Here is a 19,749-nt window from a genome sequence, read left to right on the forward strand (position 1 = left end):
ATGTGACGATAACGATAATTAAATATATAATGCAATATCGTAGATGAATAAAAACGAGACTGAAATGTAGATTACAAAATAAAAACTCTGCTAAAATGTTCTAACAAAGATCCTTAATATCCATTTTTGAAGTAGTTTCCTCTGGTTTAGTTCTGCTGCTGAGTAACGTCACTCAATCCCAGTCGCGGCCCGCAGGGAATCAGATCCAGAAGATGCAGCTGCAGGTTAGAGGCTGATGCCGTTAACGCAGAGCTCTAGGTTCACGTCAATTAAAAACAAAGTTAAATAGAGAAACAGAACCGATGACCTGCCACGCGGGGATCTTCTCTGGGGCTGGGAGAAGAAGAAGAGACCATCTTTGGATACACTTTCCTACATAGACGTGGAAAAGAAAACTGAATGTGTCGTCGGAAAAGAAAAAGATGGGGAGAAATGCAGAAAAATAAATATGTTGTAAACTCTTCTGTATCTGGAATGAATGTATTCTTGAGACTGTAAGGTAACAATAATATAATAATAATAATAATAATAATAATAATAATAATAATAATAAGATAATCTTGTTTGAATTGTAAAATGGGTTTGGCTAAATACAATCTTTGACTAAAACTAGACTAAAATGGTTCTGGACAATTCTGACTAAAATAAGACTAACATGCTCAGACTTTTAGTCGACTGAAACTTGACACGACTAAAAGGAGAATCAACGTGATTAAAACTAATAAAAACTAAAATGATAGCTTGACTCAAAGACTACACTCAAACTCAAATTGAAACAGGCTGACAAAAACAACACTACTGCAGACTTGAGTCTGCTTAACACAAACTTGCGTGGAGCATTTGATGGAAACACAGAAACCAAAAGATTCCCAAGAAGCGGTGGTCTTAGCTGGAACGATGTGATGAAGTGATGTGGGACCGGGTCAAGCACCCGAACACACCGGTGTTGGAAAGCTCCCGCCTGAAACTAAGAGACTGATATCAATCGTGATTAACATCTAACGGCAACTTCCTGAAGGAGCCGTTAATCAGGTTAAACCAGCCTGCAAGCGACTTCAGACACAGTAAGATCAACATGCAGCTACATGCAAACACAGTGGAATCACTGATGTTTAAAGGTATGCTGCTGACTTAGAGTTGTGAAAAATACTAAGCAGTTGCATTATTCTTTGACATAATTGTCACAGCACCAGACAACAACATCAGCATTTACCCTTCCTGGTCTCGCATCTGCGAAGACTGATTTTTTTTTTTTTTTTTTTTAAATAAAGGTCTTCCTCAATACATTTTTTCCACGAGGCTACATCAGTTTGTGTTTGTTGTAATCATTAAGACAATCAACTTGTTTTTTTTGGTTCATTGTACATGTATAAATAACAACGTTTCTGTTTGTGTTAATTTTCCGTTCGAGCACTGACGGTAATTTTAAATCGGATCTCAGAGGATTTGAACCCCCCTTGTGAAAAATGCAAACATGTTCCATTTACCGATCAATCAGCCACCCTTTGGTGATATTCCTCTCTTTTTTTCATGTCTTTTCCTTCCCCTTTGCTGGTTTGTGACAGGTTTCCTCCCTGTTGCTGATGCTCCAACAAAAACACCAGCCTTTGTTGCACTGGGGGCCACTAAAGCCGCGGCTCCAGTTACACGTACTAAAGAGGCACGGCAGTTCATTTCCTTGACTAGTCTGTCTGGGATAATCCAGCCGATTGATTTTCCAAACTTATTTATTGCAGAGCGCTCCATGGAAGAGGCTCTCTGAGCCCTCTGGGGTACCAGTTGTTTGTTATTGTTACGTCAGTTCGGATGTGTCTTTGTTGGCATGTTGTCACTGGGTTTTAGATGAGGTTGAGGTATGAACCCAGAAGTGTACTTTGAAGACTTACTGACAGCTGGAAACAGCACGGAGCTTGTATTTTCTGGTCGAGTTGTTGTAGATCCGATTGTTGCCAAACAGGGATGACATTAGATTTTTACCAATATCAACTTTACCAACCTGTTATTACGGCATATTGCTGGCATCATCATTCAGTTTTGTGTGTAATAACATGGAGACAGAGTCCGGGTGGGACTTAAAATCTTATAAACCACGTTCTCATCTGGATTGCGTTTACATGCACAGCAATAGTCTGATCTTAATCAGATTAAAGCAGTACTCTGATTAAGAAACTGCCATGTAAACAGCTGACTAATCTAATTAGTGACGTAATCGGAGTGCGCAATAATCGCATTGAGGGATATGAAGTATGCAGATCTTGTTTATGAAGATTTGTAAGCACCGTAATCGGAATATTGTTTTAATTAGATCAAGATCAGTAATCCTGATTCTTGTCAATGCGAATGGCCATAGATGCAGAAATAAGATTCAGAGCCTTTTTTTTTTAATTTTTTTTATTTAACCTTTATTTAACCGGGAAAATCCCATTGAGATTAAAAACCTCTTTTCCAAGGGAGACCTGGCCAAGATAGGCAGCAGCAATTACAACACATAGTTATAAAAGATGGAAAACACCAACAGATAAAATACAATTAAAATAAAATTAAAAAAGCAAGCAAATCACAAAAAACAGGTACATGTAATGGAGTCGGCCTCAAGTATTTTCAATTTAGATTTAAAATTTCTAAGAGAAATTAACTCTGTTAAGCCGGGCATACACTGTGCGATATTTTGAATCGTATGAGACTGCCCCATCTCACACTGCACGACTAGATTGCGGAGTTCAAAAGTTCACACCCCACGATTTATGTTCTCACACTGTACGAGCCGATGCTCGGATGCGACCCGTCTGCTGACACTATACGATCATAATCCTCCCGTCGGACCTCTCTGTACTGGAACTCGAGACCGGTTTTGGGGCAGGGGTAGGCTGTTCCAACCCAAACGTGCGTCCTGCCCACCCGATCAAAGGTTATGGGATCCTTTATTTTTTTACAATTTTATTTTTTTATATATATATATTTAAAAAAATCCCAAAATATCTGTACTGTTTCTGATTGGGTGGGCACTGCGCATCATTTTAAGACATAACAATGAACGCATACCGCAAAAGTTGTGTCTCGCGGAGGAACCCAACGTCCCAGCAAAATGAGAAGAGAAAAAAGAGTTGTTCCGAACAGTACAGCACAATGATAAAAACGAAATCACATTATGGGCGATTTTTATTATTTCACTTTAGTTTATAATTCATCTTCATTGTGGCATCATATAACACTGTTTTAGTCATTTTTGTGCACTTTTCGGCTCATTATATTGTATTTTTCTACATATTTGGGAAGACGAGGTTGCGCCAACATTGTATGACGTCAGGTTTGTTTACATCAGGGGCCGCTGTTATTGGTCCAGCGCAATCACGTGACGCGTCCGAAGCGCTCCTCGACACAGGCGCCGCTGGAAATAGTCCCGCTATTAAAATAACGATCTTGAAAATACTTCCCAAAAATCCGAGTTCAAACTTTTATCCTATGCTTAACATAAATAGCTCTTTTTTTTAAAGTGAAAAGAATTTACACGCAGGAGGTGGGAACGAGATGAAACGAAAAGGTGGGTGACCTGACGGCCTACAGCAGACAGAGCGCACACTAAAGGCTGATTTATGGTTCCGCGTTACACCAACGCAGAGCCTACGGCGTAGGGTACGCGGCGACCCGCACCGTACGTGGAAATGCGGTCTTTTTTTTGCTATTAAAACATGATTTGTAATGTGAATTTGCAACACTTAAACTACAAATAATAGTTTTTGAGGTGACATCAGAGATTGCGCATGCTCTCTGTGAAAGGATGAGGTAAATCGGGTCGCAGCACTGCTTCAACTGTGCGATTCCTTCACGAGGAGCGACCAGGATTTCAAACATGCTTGATTTTCTTGCGACCTCACGATTTGTGATCGGGAGCTCGTCGTGAGGTGTTAATCTGTTGTCGTTACCCCACGTACACTGCACGAGGCACGAGCAACGATTGGGTCAAAATCGGGCCCGATCAAAAAAAAGTCGCACGACTGGAAAATCGTCTCAAAACGAGCCGATAATCGCACAGTGTATGCCCGGCTTTAGCCTCCAGTCATATTGTAATATGTTCCTGGCTGAAGGAGCAGAATAATCAAAGGCTCTTTTGCCCAGTTCAGTACGAGCAAAAGGAACAGAGAGCAACAGGTAATCTTGTGAACGTATTTACAAAAGAAGAAAGCTACTCCAACTTGCGTGTAAGCTGTACGGCACCATTTTTGTTTTCTTGCAGTTTCACGCAAACTACAAATGTCATCGTACCGTAACTGACTTTAACCGACGTACCGGCTTTAATCTAAGAATTTTTTTTTCTTCAGTGGCCCTAATCCTCTTCCGTAAATAAATGTCTCTTTGAGACGGTACTGACAGTTAAAATTAGCTTGTGTAAACAACGTTTAAAAAATAACGGAAAATATTTAATTATCACCGTAGTCTTACTAAAATCATTATTTTAAAATGCATTTAAAATATTTAGTTGGATTGAAATCAAACAAGTCTAAACCATAAACTGTAAAAAAAGAAGCATTCAGTCACGTGACCCATTTCTTTTTGAAAAGTGTTTTTGAAGCTTCTCATTCTTGGTACGGCCGTGTCGGTACGAAAAGAACACGCCCACCGTACCGTATGTCAAAGTAGGATTTCGCTACCAGCCCTCTCAGTGGAACCCCGCTGAAATATCTGCAGACCGGCGGAATATGCCGTTAACATGTCGACTCGACGGTGAAGAAATTACTGCCGTGTTTAAACGTGTACAAACGGCTGGTTGCAGTGCTAAGATTCACTATCCGTCAGTCGAGGAACTGCAGCGAGTCTTGGTTCCGCTTGAGCCTCAGCCTGGATGTTTGGTGGTTGATCGGTCTGAACTGCGTAGTCGGACCAACGCAACCAGATAACGCAGTTGAAACTGACCCAGAAAGACTCAAAAGCACAGAGGATGTAGGAATTGTACAGAGCTGTAAATCTGTCCAGTTCACATGTCACTGCCACCAACTAAACCGAAGATGATAATAGGCCAAAAATAAAGTGCTAACGAGCTGAAACCATCAACACCTGGGGTGGTGGAGTGTGATATACGTCGGTCAGTAAACGACTCCCTTCATTGTGTGCTGAACGGCCCCAGTCACGCTAACTTGGCCAAACTGTGCAAGAAATGAGACTTTTGTTTGAGCTTTGGAGAATTTTGAGATAGTGGGATTTTAACATCTGGACTTTGTGCACAAAATTCAGTGTCATTTTATCTTTTTCAACTTTGTTTATTGAGCAACATTTTCATGTATCACACATGTTCCAGATGTTGCACAATCTTTTTTCTTTCTTTTATATCCTACTTTTAAAAAAAGAGAGAAAAGGAAATGATAGCAACAATACTAAAAACAGCAAGATATAACATAAACCATTCTTTTCCTCAAACAGCTAGTTTGTGTGTTTATAATACCATTAGTTACCCAATAAAAAACAAACCAAAAACAATTGAACAAGCCCAACAGGCTATAAAAAGGTAACGTACACACCAGAATCAACATAGGACAACAGCAGCCGCTGACTCCCATCTCACCACCAGTAAGTCACCTGACGTGTAAATTGGTCAGATATAGATTTTTCCCATCTGCCTATCACTGTTTTTCCACCACCACTTCAAACAAAGGTGCCCATCGGTCTGTAAATTGTGCATTTTGTTATTTTTTCCATTGTATAAATTCCTTTAACTACTGACTGAAATGTGTCTGATGTGGGGAGTCTTTTTTAAGCCAGTTCAGGGTTATTGCCTTCTTGGCTGCTGCCAACAATATGCAGCAGGTATATCTTTTTCCTGCTCATTCCTTCTTCAGGAACGACCCCAAGGATGGCCATTAGTGGATCCCTGGGTATAGAAAAAACATATACTTTGTCTATTAAGTCTAATATCGCCCTCAGTGTCATTTTAAACTACGGTGAAGTTTCTTTATTCCCGGGCGACGTGGTTTTTGTTTTGTTCACCATTTTGAAGCTTGCGAAACAAGAGCTGGGATGTTAGCAGTGTCTGTTTTCAGTTTGCTTCCTCTTCTGCTCTCTGGATAAACACAGCGTCACACATCAAAGAGCGTGTTTGAGGAGAAACAGATGTGATGTGTCGGGGCAGAAATCTTCTTTCCTGTGGGTGTATGTCAGGTTGGACATCGTCAACCGCTGAAGCGGGTTCCTGTGGGTGTGGGGGGATCCCGGGGGGGTCCCAGCTGTGCTGCCGGCGTGGTGTTTCCTCCTCCTGTGCCTTTTTGTTTCTGTTACTACAAAAGAGTCTGGGATGATGGTGCTCTTCGTTTGGAGCAGCGTCCGTGTGGAAAGAGCAAGATACATGTTTATCGGTTTGAATAAATGTGAAATAAGAAGGTGGTGAATTGTGAGTCATGCCATGTGTTTGTGTTTGTGTGTGGCTTCAATTACAGTCTCTCTTCTGCTTTCTCGGTCAGACTTCCTCCGACTGCAGGCTCATATCATCACGCTGCTGGGACCGTGATTGATGCGCTGCCCGTTTTGTTCCCCATCCTCATATCTCCCTTTGCTGCCCTTATCGCTTTGAATTTTAATAATTATGTAATGAGTCCCGTATCACACCACGATTTTATTAATTGAGCTCGATCGGAGCGTTTTAGGTGTGGATGGATAACACATGAGGCCGTACTGACGATAAGCACTTCCTGGTCCTAATTAGGGGAGTGAGAGCAGCACTGGTTAACTCGCCCTCTGATCGTGTAAACTGGTCGGGCTCTTTTGCATCAGGATGATTAGATTACATCGGCCCGTCTCCGTTAATCAGGGATTTGTAGCTGGCTCTGATCTGGGAGATATCTCTCTCTTTTTAATTCCTAATCCCTTTATCACTCTCTCTCTGCTCTCGTTGTCCAGCGTTGCCGGCGGTGAGCTCTTCGACTTTCTGGCGGAGAAGGAGTCGCTGAGCGAGGAGGAGGCCACTCAGTTCCTCAAGCAGATCCTGGACGGAGTCCTGTACCTGCACTCCAAACGCATCGCTCACTTTGACCTCAAGGTACCGGGACGATGCAAGACTTCAGAGCAAACTTGCTCTAGTTTTCTCTTTCACTCATAGTTGAAGCATAAAAAACTCAGAGATGTTCCCTACATACTTATTCTAAGCTGCAATATAAAGCTCTGATTATGAATCTTAGCTGAAAAAGTGGAGCTGAAATGATGGACCAGCAGGAAAAGATTTCAGAGTCAGATTCAGACGACTTTATTAATCCCTTCGCGAGGTTCCCTCGGGGAAATTGACATTTCCATCTCACACACACAGCACTGTCATTTACAAATCAAACACCCCAAAAACCAAACACTCATATAAAGATAAAAAGATCAAAATTAAATTAATTAAAATAAAAAGTAAAAACATAAAAAGTGCAGTGCCATAAAAAAGAATTAGCCTATATAGATAGAAAAGAGATAAGTGTCATGTAATATTGCACAAAGTTATTGCACTGTCCTGGTTATTGCAGTTATTGCACACTGACTGACCCCACACTGAGATGACATTTTAGTTATTCTCATAATTGCATTATTAATTGCTATAGTATTTATAATTAGCTTAAGTAATAATCTCCAAGTTTGGGATAAAAAAAATACATCTATTTAGCAAGTGACCGCGTTAATTTATCTAACTTACTATTTAGCTATTTAGCTCACTATTGGTGTACCCAAATATTCCTTCTATCTAATTAGCTAGCTATCTATCTAGCTATCTCATTAGCCTTCTAGCCTTCATCAATCCTATTAAAGTCTTATTATATTCAACTTAAATCCAAATAATTATGATTCAGTCTGAATCATCATAATTGTTTTCATTTAATGCCATTTTATAAAAACAGCTGCGTTACAGAAACTAACAGATTGCATACAATATTCGGTTTGATTCATCACATAAAAATACAGATGACGGTGAAAACGACCTTCGAGGTTACTTTTGTACAACAGTTGGATGTTTTCCCCCAAAGGTTTCTCCTAATTGCAAAGAACCCAACATCGGTCCCCTCATCACGGGTCACCGTGCGGTTCTGTCTGTCTTCTGTCTTTCAGGATGCCACCAACTGGGAATATGCAGAGCAGCAGTTTCTTCCCATTTCATTTCCCAAATGTCTGGTGGTTTTTGATAACTGTCCGTCATTGAAATACAGCCAATATTATTGATCTGCTATGCACTTAGAGCAGCGTACCTGGCGTCTGATGGATAAATAGTCCAGACTGAAACTTCCACTTAACTGAGCAGAGTTCAGCTCATTCAGCCCTCAGGCGTGCAGACAGTAATACGCTCCACTGTGTCCAACCAGCCATTTATGATGAATGCCAGAGCTCTTATTGATCACTGCAGGCTCTGCTTTGGATATAAGCTGCTGTTATTCAGTGTCTAGGCGTAGCTCCACTTAAGATATAATGTGCTCCTGATGATAGTCTATCAGCAGAACAAAAGTAATATTTAAAAGGGTAAAAGATTGGTGATATTACCATTTTATTTATTTAAAATGGTAATATAATATTAATTATTTCTTTCCTAAAACTTGAGTCATTGGAGTTATTTTATCAAATGTGACGAGGTTGATATTGAGCTCCCATTACAACACCATAGGTGCTGCAGAACCCCGCACTAAATAACCTCAATAGCCTCACGGCCCTTACTGGACCTGGTACTAACGTCTCTTCCCACAGGCTCACAGCTCTAGAAGGCCTGTTCACACCTGGCATTAACACGTCTCCACATTTATCTGACTGGAAGCATGGATGCCGTGGTGGCGATTTAGCGACCTGGTTGCTAAATTTAGCAACTTTTCAGACCTCTTTAGTGACTTTAAAAAAAAAAGCGAATAGCTACTGCCAAGACAGTTCTCTGCTCCAATCAGAGCTGGAGAAATCACCCTGCCGCGTCCCGCAAACGAATTGCGCATGCACGGACCCGACACTGCCTGATCCAGCACTGGCCCAGCGCCATTGATTACCAATGATTTTATATATATATATATATATATATATATATATATATATAATGTGTATATGTGTGTGTGTGACCCGGGGTCTTATTTTTTTGCAAATATGTATGTAAAGTTGCTAAATAATAAGAGTTGGGTTGAATACAATTAAATAAAAGCGTAAATTTATTGTGAAAACAAGAGATTATTAATATATCATTTTAATTAGTGTAATTGGGTTAATAATTATTCAATGACGCTGCAGTGTCCTGCAGGATGAAGGAAGATGTTTAGACGCGACATTCCTTTCTCTGACAGCATCTATTATAATCATATACAAATGGAAAATTATGCAAATTAGGCTATTACATCATTTAGTGACTTTCAGGACAGTGAATAGCCACTTTCCTTGCCGGGGAGTTGGAAACACTGATAAGATGGATGTTAATACCAGATCTAAGCAGGACGTACATCGTTGAGCTGCAGTTTTATTCAGTTTTCCCTCTGATCCACTGATCTGCTCCGGGTCCTTCCCAGACCAGATCCTCAATCACAGCTCATCACTCAGCTGAGAAGACGTGATTTCAAGTAAAAAATCGGCTTGTTTAAAAGAGGAACAATACCTGACCTCTGCCACAAAGAGAGGTAGTAAAGTGTGCCAGCGGAGAGCTTTTATTTACAGTTCTGTCCTACCTAGAGAGTGTTTTGCATTGGATTTCCATACATGACGAGCCTCCCACCCACCTGACTTCCTGGTTTTGTGGTCACCTTATCGTTTCTGCTAAAGTTCTCCCTGAACTCGTGTAGCTCCACGCCAGCACCATCATCACTTTCTGCCTCTGACTCGCCCTTTTTTCTTTTTTTCCCTTCTAGCCGGAGAACATCATGCTGCTGAGCCGCTCGGTGCCTCACCCTCGCATCAAGCTCATCGACTTCGGACTGGCGCACAAGATAGATTTTGGCAACGACTTTAAAAACATTTTTGGCACTCCAGAGTTTGTAGGTCGGTATCCCACATTCAGCTGCATGTGTAGTTTTACCGTCTTTATCCTCTTTGATCAGCTGGTACTCGCTCCGATGACTTTCCACGAGCATTTCTGCACAAACACACACACACTCCCTACACCGCCCCGTTTTCCTGGCATCATTCCAGGGGTTGCTTGTTGTGAAAGCCAGTGCCAACCCCGCCGTAGGGACTAAGTGAGATAGACCCGATAATAGACTGGAGATTGTCAGAACCGGGCCTTGATGCCAGCCCACACAGACTGGTTGGACCTCTCGGTGCCGTCTGCCCTTTGCCTGAGGCAGCTGCTCGCCTTCCTGGCCTCCCCGGCGCCAGAACCATGCGGGCCAAGACCGGAGCCAAAAGAGTTACAATGATTAAGTTAAGAGGATAAAACACTCTTCTGGTCTTGTTGGGAGAGGTCAAAGGGGTTGAGGTTCAATCAGTCCCCCCCCTTCGTTTCCAACGTGTGCAGGTCTTAATAGATAGTTTGGTTAATTGGATCGAGCAGTTTTTCCTATTTTCACAAAATAATTTGATGCATCTCAAATTATTATTTGAAGCTGCTACTATATTATTCATCATTACTTATTTTTCAGAAATGATTAAAAAAAAAACTGCAAAAAAAATTAAGTAAATAAGTTTCTACTGCAAATGTTGTCATATAAGTACTTTAGCTTTCAAATACAATATTTGACAAAGAAAAAGAATGTAATGATTCAGACGACTTTATTAATCCCTTTGGGAGGTTCCCTCTGGGAAATTGACATCTCCATCTCACTCACTCAGCATCATATACAAGTCAAAACACCCCAAAGAACAAACACCCATATAAAGATAAAAAGATTAAAAAAATTAAAATAAGATAAGATAAAAATAGAAAGTCGTCCCCACCCCCCTTTTCTCTGTCCTCTCCCGCTTATAAATACCTGGCTGTCTTATGTCTCCTTTCAAACACAACACATTATACACACACACTACAACACATCACTGTCTGGTGATCTTAGTCCTTTTTGGCAGAATGTATTTATTTATTTTTTATCACTTTTTTTCACTTTTATTTTTTTTTCCTTGAGGGAACAATGGTTCTGCGTTAAACCTACACCGTAGGGTACGCGGCTACGCGGGAGTCTCTCCGTAACCTACGCCGTAGCCTGACGTGCACCTCCCAAAAAATGTAACTACGCGTCGAGCCAACGCAGACCCAAAGCAGACCGAGAGGGCTGTGATTGGTTTGCTTGGTAGCAACGTATTTCCAGTCCCGGTTCGTGAAGCAGTAATAAACTTTCAGCGCTCTTTTCTTCGTGAGTGTGTGTGATTTTTTTTTTGTTTTTTTTTTTGTTTTGTTTTTTGTTGTCCTAATCTCTTTGATTTACTGTGACCGGAAAAAAACGGAAGCTAAACAAAGTATCAACTAGCGCTCTGGGGGAGTATTGCACCGCGGCAAAATGGAGTGACGCAGAAGTCCGAAGGGGTCACGACGGCGTCACGGCATCGGCGTATGCTCTGCGTTGGTTTAACGCAGAACCATAATTCAGGCTTAAGACTGCCAAGAGGGCTGGTGAAGGAAACACACCCATGCACACATACACATTGAAGATTAAAATGCATATATATGCTTTAGGTTTTACCAAACTTGGTATTAACCAAGCCTTGGGCACTTGTGATCGGTTTTCTTGGGGCGCATTTTAATGCCAGGTCTGAACGGGGCCAGTGAAATCAGTTATAAACAATAATAAGTGTAAATCAGCACAAAGGAACTTTTAACATGAACAAAAACTCCTTTGTGTTGGTTTAAATAGGCAAATAGATACGTTTCTAAACAAAATGGGTAAATAGTCTTTGAGTATTTAGTTTGGATGACTATGTTTACCTGACAAGTGAAGTGCGGTTCTTTGTTTTCCAGCTCCAGAAGTGGTTAACTATGAACCTTTGGGCCTGGAGGCTGACATGTGGTGAGTTAATTAACAATCAGTCCCACAATAATTATCACGAACGAACGCTGTTTCAATGTGAAGGAAACATCTGCTGCAGAGTAAATTTAGATCCGCTCGTTCATTGTCTTTCTCTTTTATTCCTCTGCAGGAGTGTTGGTGTGATAACCTACATCCTGTAAGTACCTGAAGTCCCTCCAGTGTCGGTAAATGTGTTAAAAGTGGTTAAATAGTTAATAGTGTTGAACGTATGAACTGGAAACGTGTGTCCCTGAAAGGGAGGACGCCTTCAGGCTTGTGTCTTACAAACCTGAAGGTGTCATGAGCCGCTGAGCGTGACGGACCGTTGGAGATGTTTAAAGGTTAACGGCAGCTGAGGTTTGCTGTGAATAACAAAACAGCCGAAACCCGGAGGGAGCTGCGTTTACAGACCATTTTGGTGCATTTGGTCATATTGCATTTCAACCTAATTGCTTAATTATCAGTGTATCAGAGACCACATACATATGTTACATCAAGCTGTTTATAATCACCGCCTACCCTCCCCCTCACAATGGATGTGTCTGCAGCATTGTCCAATGTTGACTTTGAAGGTTTTAACTGATATCGAGCACTGAATGGATACCTGTGTTTTAATAACTTTTAAATGAAATTAAAAAAAGTCAAATTCAAATTTCATTCATTGATGAATTAAATTAAATTAAATATTAAATATAAGTAAAATAAGTAAAAAATAAATAAATAAAAAATAAGTAAAATATAAGTAAATAAAGTAAATATAAATAGCACAAGCATTACCCATTTTACCCATACCCATTTTTATCACCCAGTGCTCATACCTAAGTGACAGTCCTGGGCATTGCTCCTTCTACCAACCCCTATACTGAGCTCAAGTCCCCTTCATACTTGAGGAGTGATCAGGCCGCTTCTTTTCACCAGAGTTTCTCTGGCCGGACGTAGCGCGTGGAAGGATCACGTTATTCCGGCCGGATCCTCCCCACCCGATCTGTTCCCCGGTTGGCCGGATGGGCATGTATAGCCCAGGACTGCTGCATGTTTTTGTGAGAGTAGCTCCCATTAGCTACCCAAGGGAACACGGGGAGAACATGCAAACTCCACACAGAAAGATCCTTTCGCCAACCCCACCCAGGGTGTGGGCACTGAAGTCATGGGGGGAAACTAACACGCACTTCAGCGTCCCCGGCGGGAATTGAACCCAGGACCTTCTTGCTGTGAGACGGCTGCACTACCTGCTGCACCACCTTGCCCCTAATATAATGAGCAAGTTGGGATTCTTCTGCATAAAATAACTCAATTTCACAAGTTTCATAGATTGTTGAGGCTTTTTATGTTGAATTTTTGTAAATCGTTTAGTTTTTTCTTTAGGCAATTAGAATATACTTGACCTAGTTTGGAACCAAAATCTGTAAATAATCTTTGTATTTGGTAACTTTTACACCCAGGTAATTGGAGCAGAGACCCTTTTAAACACACGGGCGGGTGGGCATAATGGGGTTTCTTTTGTTTGTCAAATGTCCGGTGTGATGGCGTGAGGTTTTTGTAAAATGATTTTTCCCGACTTAAACGTCAAGGCCTTCTTTGCTGCAAAACCAAAATAATCCAAAATTATTCCAATAAAATTCCCCACTGAGGGATGAATAAAGGGCTATCTAATCTAATCTAATCGAAAGGCCGTCGATTCATCCCTCAGTGGGGAATTTATTTATACTTTATTGGAATAATTTGGGATTATTTGGGTTTTGGAGCGTAAAAGGCCATGACATAGATATCCCTCCTTTCTTCTGGAGGAACCTGTATTTGTTGTTGATGATATACATTATTAAACATTCAGCTGCTACGTTCTGGTGCCTTTACTGTACCAGTGAGTATTTGTAGTTTGGGCTGCAGAAATGCCAGCATGGTTTAAATCACCATCAATGGAAAAGGTCCCCCCCCGGCGGGGTGCTGCAGATCAACCGGTGTCGTGCTCTGAATGTCGCCGCCGCCCTCTCCTGCTCAGAGCCAGATCCCTGAGCTGCCAGACAGCCCCGCACAGCGTCTCCCGCCCTAACCCGAACGCAGAAATGTTTCTGAAACTGCAAATGAGTTGTTTATTCCCACACTGACTGGTTCTTCATCAAATTACAGCCCGTTCAGTTCAGAGGAAGTCATTGTTAGATGTAATCATTACATAATCAGCATCTGCAAACATTACAGTACATGAGTCAGTTCAGAAAAGGGATGTGGAGGTGTTTGTGAAAATCCTTTGTTATTTTGTCCTGGTTTCATAAAAACTGGAACACAGATGCTGACATGCACGTGTGTGTACTGTATACATGCGTTTGTGATCTCCGTCCGTGTTTCCTGCCCACACAACCGTCGCAGCTCTGCCAAGAAATTCAGCAAATCGAGTTTCTCTGCGGGCAATCACAGCGGAGCGGCGGTGAGCTGTGGTGACTGTTCAGATTCAGGGGAATGGGGGGGAAAATGTTGTTTTTCCAATTAAAAAATATCTAGTAAATACAGAAATTACATTTTTAAGATATTCTACAGTTTTATCCGTAATCTCTCGTTTCTGTCTTTCTTTGGGAATTTCTTTCATCGATGAAACAATGAAATATAAGTAAATATAAATAGCAGAAGCAAAGCATGGAGGTTTTATTTCAATGTATGTTTGTGGCGGCTGAATAATGAGCAAGTTGGGATTCTTCTAGATAAAATAACTCCATTTCACCAAGTTTCATAGATTGTTGTGGCCTTTTATGTAAATATTTTGGAAATCATTTAGTTTTTTCTTTAGGCACTGAGAATATACTTGAGCTAGTTTGGAACCAAAATCTGTAAATAATCTTTGTATTTGGTAACTTTTAGACCCTTACATTTATTTAGGTGGTTAAGAACACACCAGGGAGGCATGATGGAGTTACTTTTGTTTGTCAAATGTCCAGTGTGATGGCAGAAGGTTTTTGGAAAATGATTTTTCGATTTTTTTCCGACAACCTGAAATCATTCGAGTAGACGTAATGAATCAGCCGTCCCGCTGTGCTCGAGCCCCATAAAACGGTGCATGATGCATCTGTTTATTCTGGTTGGCTGAAATGTGGTTGGGCCGTGCTGGCTGAACACCTTCCTGGTGATTTTGATTTGCTGCCTGTCTTCGTGAACGACTGCTTTAATTCCTCGTTTATCTTGGGGCAGCTGCATGTTGCGGTGGGTAATTTCAAACATTTCCACTCAGCATCAGCTCTGACCCTCTCCACCTGCACGTCTCACCCAGCTGGCGCGGTAATGAGCGGCTGGTGCTGACGAGCAGGACGAGCTGCAGGGTTTATCTGCCTGGGCTTCATCACCACCGGTGACCTCGCAGCCCCGTGTGCTCTTTTATCTCAGATGGAAAATTAAAACGTGCTTTTGTCTCAGCCTGGTTTTTTTCTGTTTTTTTTCTGTGTGCTCTTGCATTAATTGAAAGCGCATTAAAATTCCTGCAATCCATCCAAAAACAGAGCTGTCAGCCTGCTTTTCCGGGGACAAACACGCACTAAATACTCGACAGCAAAGCTGAGCTTGATGCTCGACTTAAAGGGAGCTGTTTTCATCACAGAATTATAAGCTCTGGTCTCGGATGTGAAGCCAGAGCTAACAAGCAGGGGGCTGTTGGGTTTAAAATCCAGTGAAGTTCTCTTCCTGTTCATTAAAACATTTATTTGGATAAGTTGCACGATAAGACTCTTGCTGTCGAGGAGGATTAGGCTGTGGATTCTGCAGGAGCAAATATTGACTCGATAACGTGATAAATGATCCCTCTCTTGGTTTCGGGATGTTGTTCATTAAATCTGCACATTTTGAACCTTGACGTTGAACTTTTTTTTTCCTCCTCCTTGCAGCCTGAGCGGAGCGTCTCCCTTCCTGGGCGACAACAAGCAGGAGACGCTGGCCAACGTGTCGGCCGTGGACTACGCGTTCGACGAGGAGTTCTTCAGCAGCACCAGCGCCCTGGCCAAAGACTTCATAGCGAGGCTCCTCGTCAAAGATCCAAAGTACGAGCAAACTATCGCAAAGAGCCTTTAAAGAAGTGTGTCTAATGTGTAATTAACCACTTGGTCAGAAATGAATGGCTAAAATCCAGCGAAACATACTGACGATGGATAAGTTCCTCTTGGATTTGATCCATTCAGAGAGATCCTCCTCTGAAACCACCTCGTTACCAGGCAATAGGCCCATTAACACTGATTCCCAAAAACCGTTCAGGCCGTGCTTCTGTCTGACGATGGAGTTGCCATAGCAACATCAAAACGACTGGAGCTGCACTCGAAGGCTTGCAGCTCCCCCCAGACCTCATTGTCCTCGCTGGTAATCAGTCCTTTCAGAGCGTTGGCGTGACGGCGAGTGGGCTAACGAAGGTGAATGATGTAGGTGTGTGGGGGGGGTTCGTTTTGTGAAGCAAAGGTGCAGAAGAAGTGACTTAAACACGATTCTGCTGGTCGTTTGGGACAGTAGGGGAGGTTAGGAGCATCAGCCGTTCGGCTCCCTCCTCTCTGACCAGTAGAGTCAACATCACTGCCGATCCGTCCGTCCGTCGCCGTCCCTCTCCATCCTTTCCTGGCTCGTGAACGAGACCCTGACGTACCGTCACGGACAAATGTGTTCATACCCCTCCCTTGAAGAACGAAGGACCCACAATGATAACTCACTGGGAGTTACACAAATCACTGCATTGCAGTAACCGTCTTCAGATGTGCAAGAAAATGTTAAGTTGAGGGTCCTGTCGTTTTTGTCTCGGCCAGTTTCATTCGCCTTTTTTCTTTTTAAAGATTCTGTAGACGTCTGATTTTCATCAGTCGATATTCAGAAAACGATTACGTGCAACTAGTGTTGTTTTTGTCAACCTGTTTCAATTTTAGTCTTGGGTCAAGCTATCATTTTAGTTTTTTATTAGTTTTAGTCACGTTCATTCTCCTTTCAGTCGTGTCAAGTTTCAGTCGACTAAAAGTCAGAGCATTTTAGTCTTATTTTAGTCAGAATTGTCCATTTTAGTCTCGTTTTAGTCAAATATTGCGGGCTGCGACTGGGATTGAGGACGTCACCCAGTAGCAGCGACTAAAGCAGAGGAAACAACTTAAAACATGGATATTAAGGATCTTTGTTGTAACATTTCGTCATTTTGGTCAACGAAAATTAAGGCACATTTTAGCAGAGTTTTTATTTGTAATCTACATTTTAGTCTCGTTTTTATTCGTCTACGAAATTGCGTTATATATTTAATTATCATTATCGTCACATGACCAGCATTTTCGTTGCGTCTCGTCTTGTTTTCCTCAGGTGATAAAGGTTCATTGACGAAGATATTTAGTCATAATTTTTGTTGAAGAAAAGAATTTTACGTGTAAATATTTGTCAGTTATTTCAGTGACCATTTGTTTGTTTTTGTTTTTATTTTGTTAGTGTATCGTGTCCTTTTAATGATTGCCTCTTAATTTGTCCACATGTGTAAACTCCTCCACTTACGGCAACACCAGACCGCCATCGTGGTCTCAGTTTTACGAGGTGGCGGTTGTCATAGCTGCTGTGAACCGCTTCAGTTAAGAGGTCAAGGTCAATTTGAAGGTCGTGGCTCGTAGAAGCCGACGGGACCGCGGAGACGTGATCCTGAAGTCACCAAACCAGACCACATCTGCCCCTTTGGTCTGTCTGGAAACTCTACATAACGATTATGAAGCCACACAGAACATCCCTCCTCCACGTCCACGAGACTCCTCCAGCTGAGAAACCCTGATGTGAGAGTGTCATCACAGTCTTGTGCAGACGTGGATCCACCCAGCTGGGAGCAGGAAGATCCATGAGGACCGTCTTCAAGACCAGAGCTGGCTCTTACTGCAGAATAATCCTCATTAATGCACAACACAAATGTGAACTGAACCAGCCTCATTATTCAACAGACGTAAACCAGGGAAGCATTGCAAAAAAAAAAAACAATACAAAAAACTGAAAGCTGTGGCTTTAAAAGTTTTGGATCCGGCGGTATGTAACCAGTCAGGAGGAAGCTGCAAGTTCCCCGACTCAACGAGTTCCTCAGCGGTGATGTTCTCTTACGTCGGACAAGCTGAACAATGTTTTATTTTTATATCACAGCGGTTGTAAATAGGATGTTGCAGTGAGGAACTGCAACAAGCGCTCCCTTTTCAGTTACTTTAAAGGGGGAATATTATTCTATAAGGACAAATTAGACCTTTCAACAAAGTTATCGTATTAAGTGCAATCATGGAATGAATTTATATGATAAATACGCAAAAAAAAAGCCTCAGCAGAATTGAATCTTCACAGTTTCCCGTCCTGAGCAAGCACGAGGTGACTGTGGGAGGAAAAATCCGGCACCACAGGGAGAAACGACCTTCACCAGGACGGCGGCCGTCTGCCTCGAATTTAAATGTGTTCAGTTTGACCGAGAAGACCTGTCATGTGACGTTTGAAGCAGCTGATATTCAGGGGAAGGAAGGAGCTCTCTCACCACCTCAGCCTTCGACGCTGAATAGCAACGATTAATTTGTGCCGTGACATTTGATTTGAACCTCAATTAGATAGATAGATAAATAGATAGATACTTTATTAATTCAAACTTAATTCAAAATGAATTAAATCCTCCAACATCAAAACAACAAATATCCGTCAGCTGTGGAAGCTTCAGGGCTAAAAACGCCGTCATTGATGTTAGCTTCTCCGTTAAACACAGTTTTTCCTGGATAAACAGGTCTGACGAGAGTGATTTGGAAGTGGTTTGTGTTTTCATGACTAAGTAGTTCATAAACACTAATGTCACACTGCAAGGAGGTTTTTTTTTGTTTTTTTTCTCAGTTCCTCAGAAATCGGAAATTTTGCTGAATCGAACTATGGGATGTTTCATAGAGGAAATAAGATATTCTAGATAAACACAAGTCAAGAAGGTTCACATGAGCCAATAAAATGGCTCATTCACATGTTTTTGTCTTTTCCAACAAACCTGTTAAAGTCCAATATTATTATTTATATTATTTTTATCAAATAAGGCACATCTGTGTACATTTCTATGTTTCATTTAGCCTTTTGGTAACTTTACTACATTATGTCTTTCAACACTTGAGGGTGTTTCCACACTGGCACTCCTCAGTTTGGGCACGAGTGTAGACAGTATCAAATCATTAGTGAACTTTGTTTGCTTGAAGAAACTATACAGAAAAAAGATGTACAACGCGGGAGCGCGTGTTGTCATGGAAACGTGATGCTCTGACCCTTGACGGCTGGCTATCTCCACAAACACCAGTGCGGTGTTAGGACCAGACTAAAATCTGCCCCTCCCCCACAACCTATGTGAAGACGGCCTTAGTCTCTTTACCATTTATGTGCATCTAATTATCTTATAAAAGCGGATTAGATGCATTTCTTTATCCGTTGAATCTCTCTGTTTTTGCAGAAAGAGGATGACGATTCAGGACAGCCTCCAGCATCCCTGGATCAAGGTGAGTTGCTGACTGAGTTAAAGGCAGAGTAAGCGATTCTGGCGATGTAGGGGTTGGGAGAGTTCATGATGGGGCATGTTTGGGGAGAGGGGGGAACCAGCTTTTTATGTGTGTGTTTCAACTTGTGATATAATCTAGAAAGTGCTTACCCTGCCTTTAATCTCTTTGATTTGAATCTCTTGTTCTGCACATTTGTAATTGAAATGTTTCTTACTCTTTTTGTGGCATTTATTAACATGTGAGATTACTTTCTATCTAACGTATCCTGTTTGTGACATCAGCCCAAAGACACCCAGCAAGCGCTGAGCAGGAAGGAGTCGGCCGTCAACATGGAAAAGTTCAAAAAGTTTGCAGCCCGAAGAAAGTGGAAAGTA

The 19,749-nt window shown here is 41.7% G+C and overlaps 1 protein-coding gene across 1 annotated transcript in view; it reads left to right on the forward strand.

Moving 5' to 3' along the window:
* Positions 1-19,749, forward strand: part of dapk1 (death-associated protein kinase 1) — a 96,687-nt gene that overhangs the window by 38,434 nt on the left and 38,504 nt on the right. Inside the window, exons 4-10 of the mRNA XM_061730617.1 lie at positions 6,886-7,024; positions 9,822-9,951; positions 11,858-11,906; positions 12,037-12,063; positions 15,770-15,922; positions 19,330-19,375; positions 19,657-19,746. Coding sequence (XP_061586601.1) covers positions 6,886-7,024; positions 9,822-9,951; positions 11,858-11,906; positions 12,037-12,063; positions 15,770-15,922; positions 19,330-19,375; positions 19,657-19,746 — 634 coding nt within the window. The remainder of the gene's footprint in view (positions 1-6,885; positions 7,025-9,821; positions 9,952-11,857; positions 11,907-12,036; positions 12,064-15,769; positions 15,923-19,329; positions 19,376-19,656; positions 19,747-19,749) is intronic.

This window comes from Cololabis saira, chromosome 9 (assembly GCF_033807715.1).
Source record: "Cololabis saira isolate AMF1-May2022 chromosome 9, fColSai1.1, whole genome shotgun sequence".
NCBI lineage: Eukaryota > Metazoa > Chordata > Actinopteri > Beloniformes > Belonidae > Cololabis > Cololabis saira.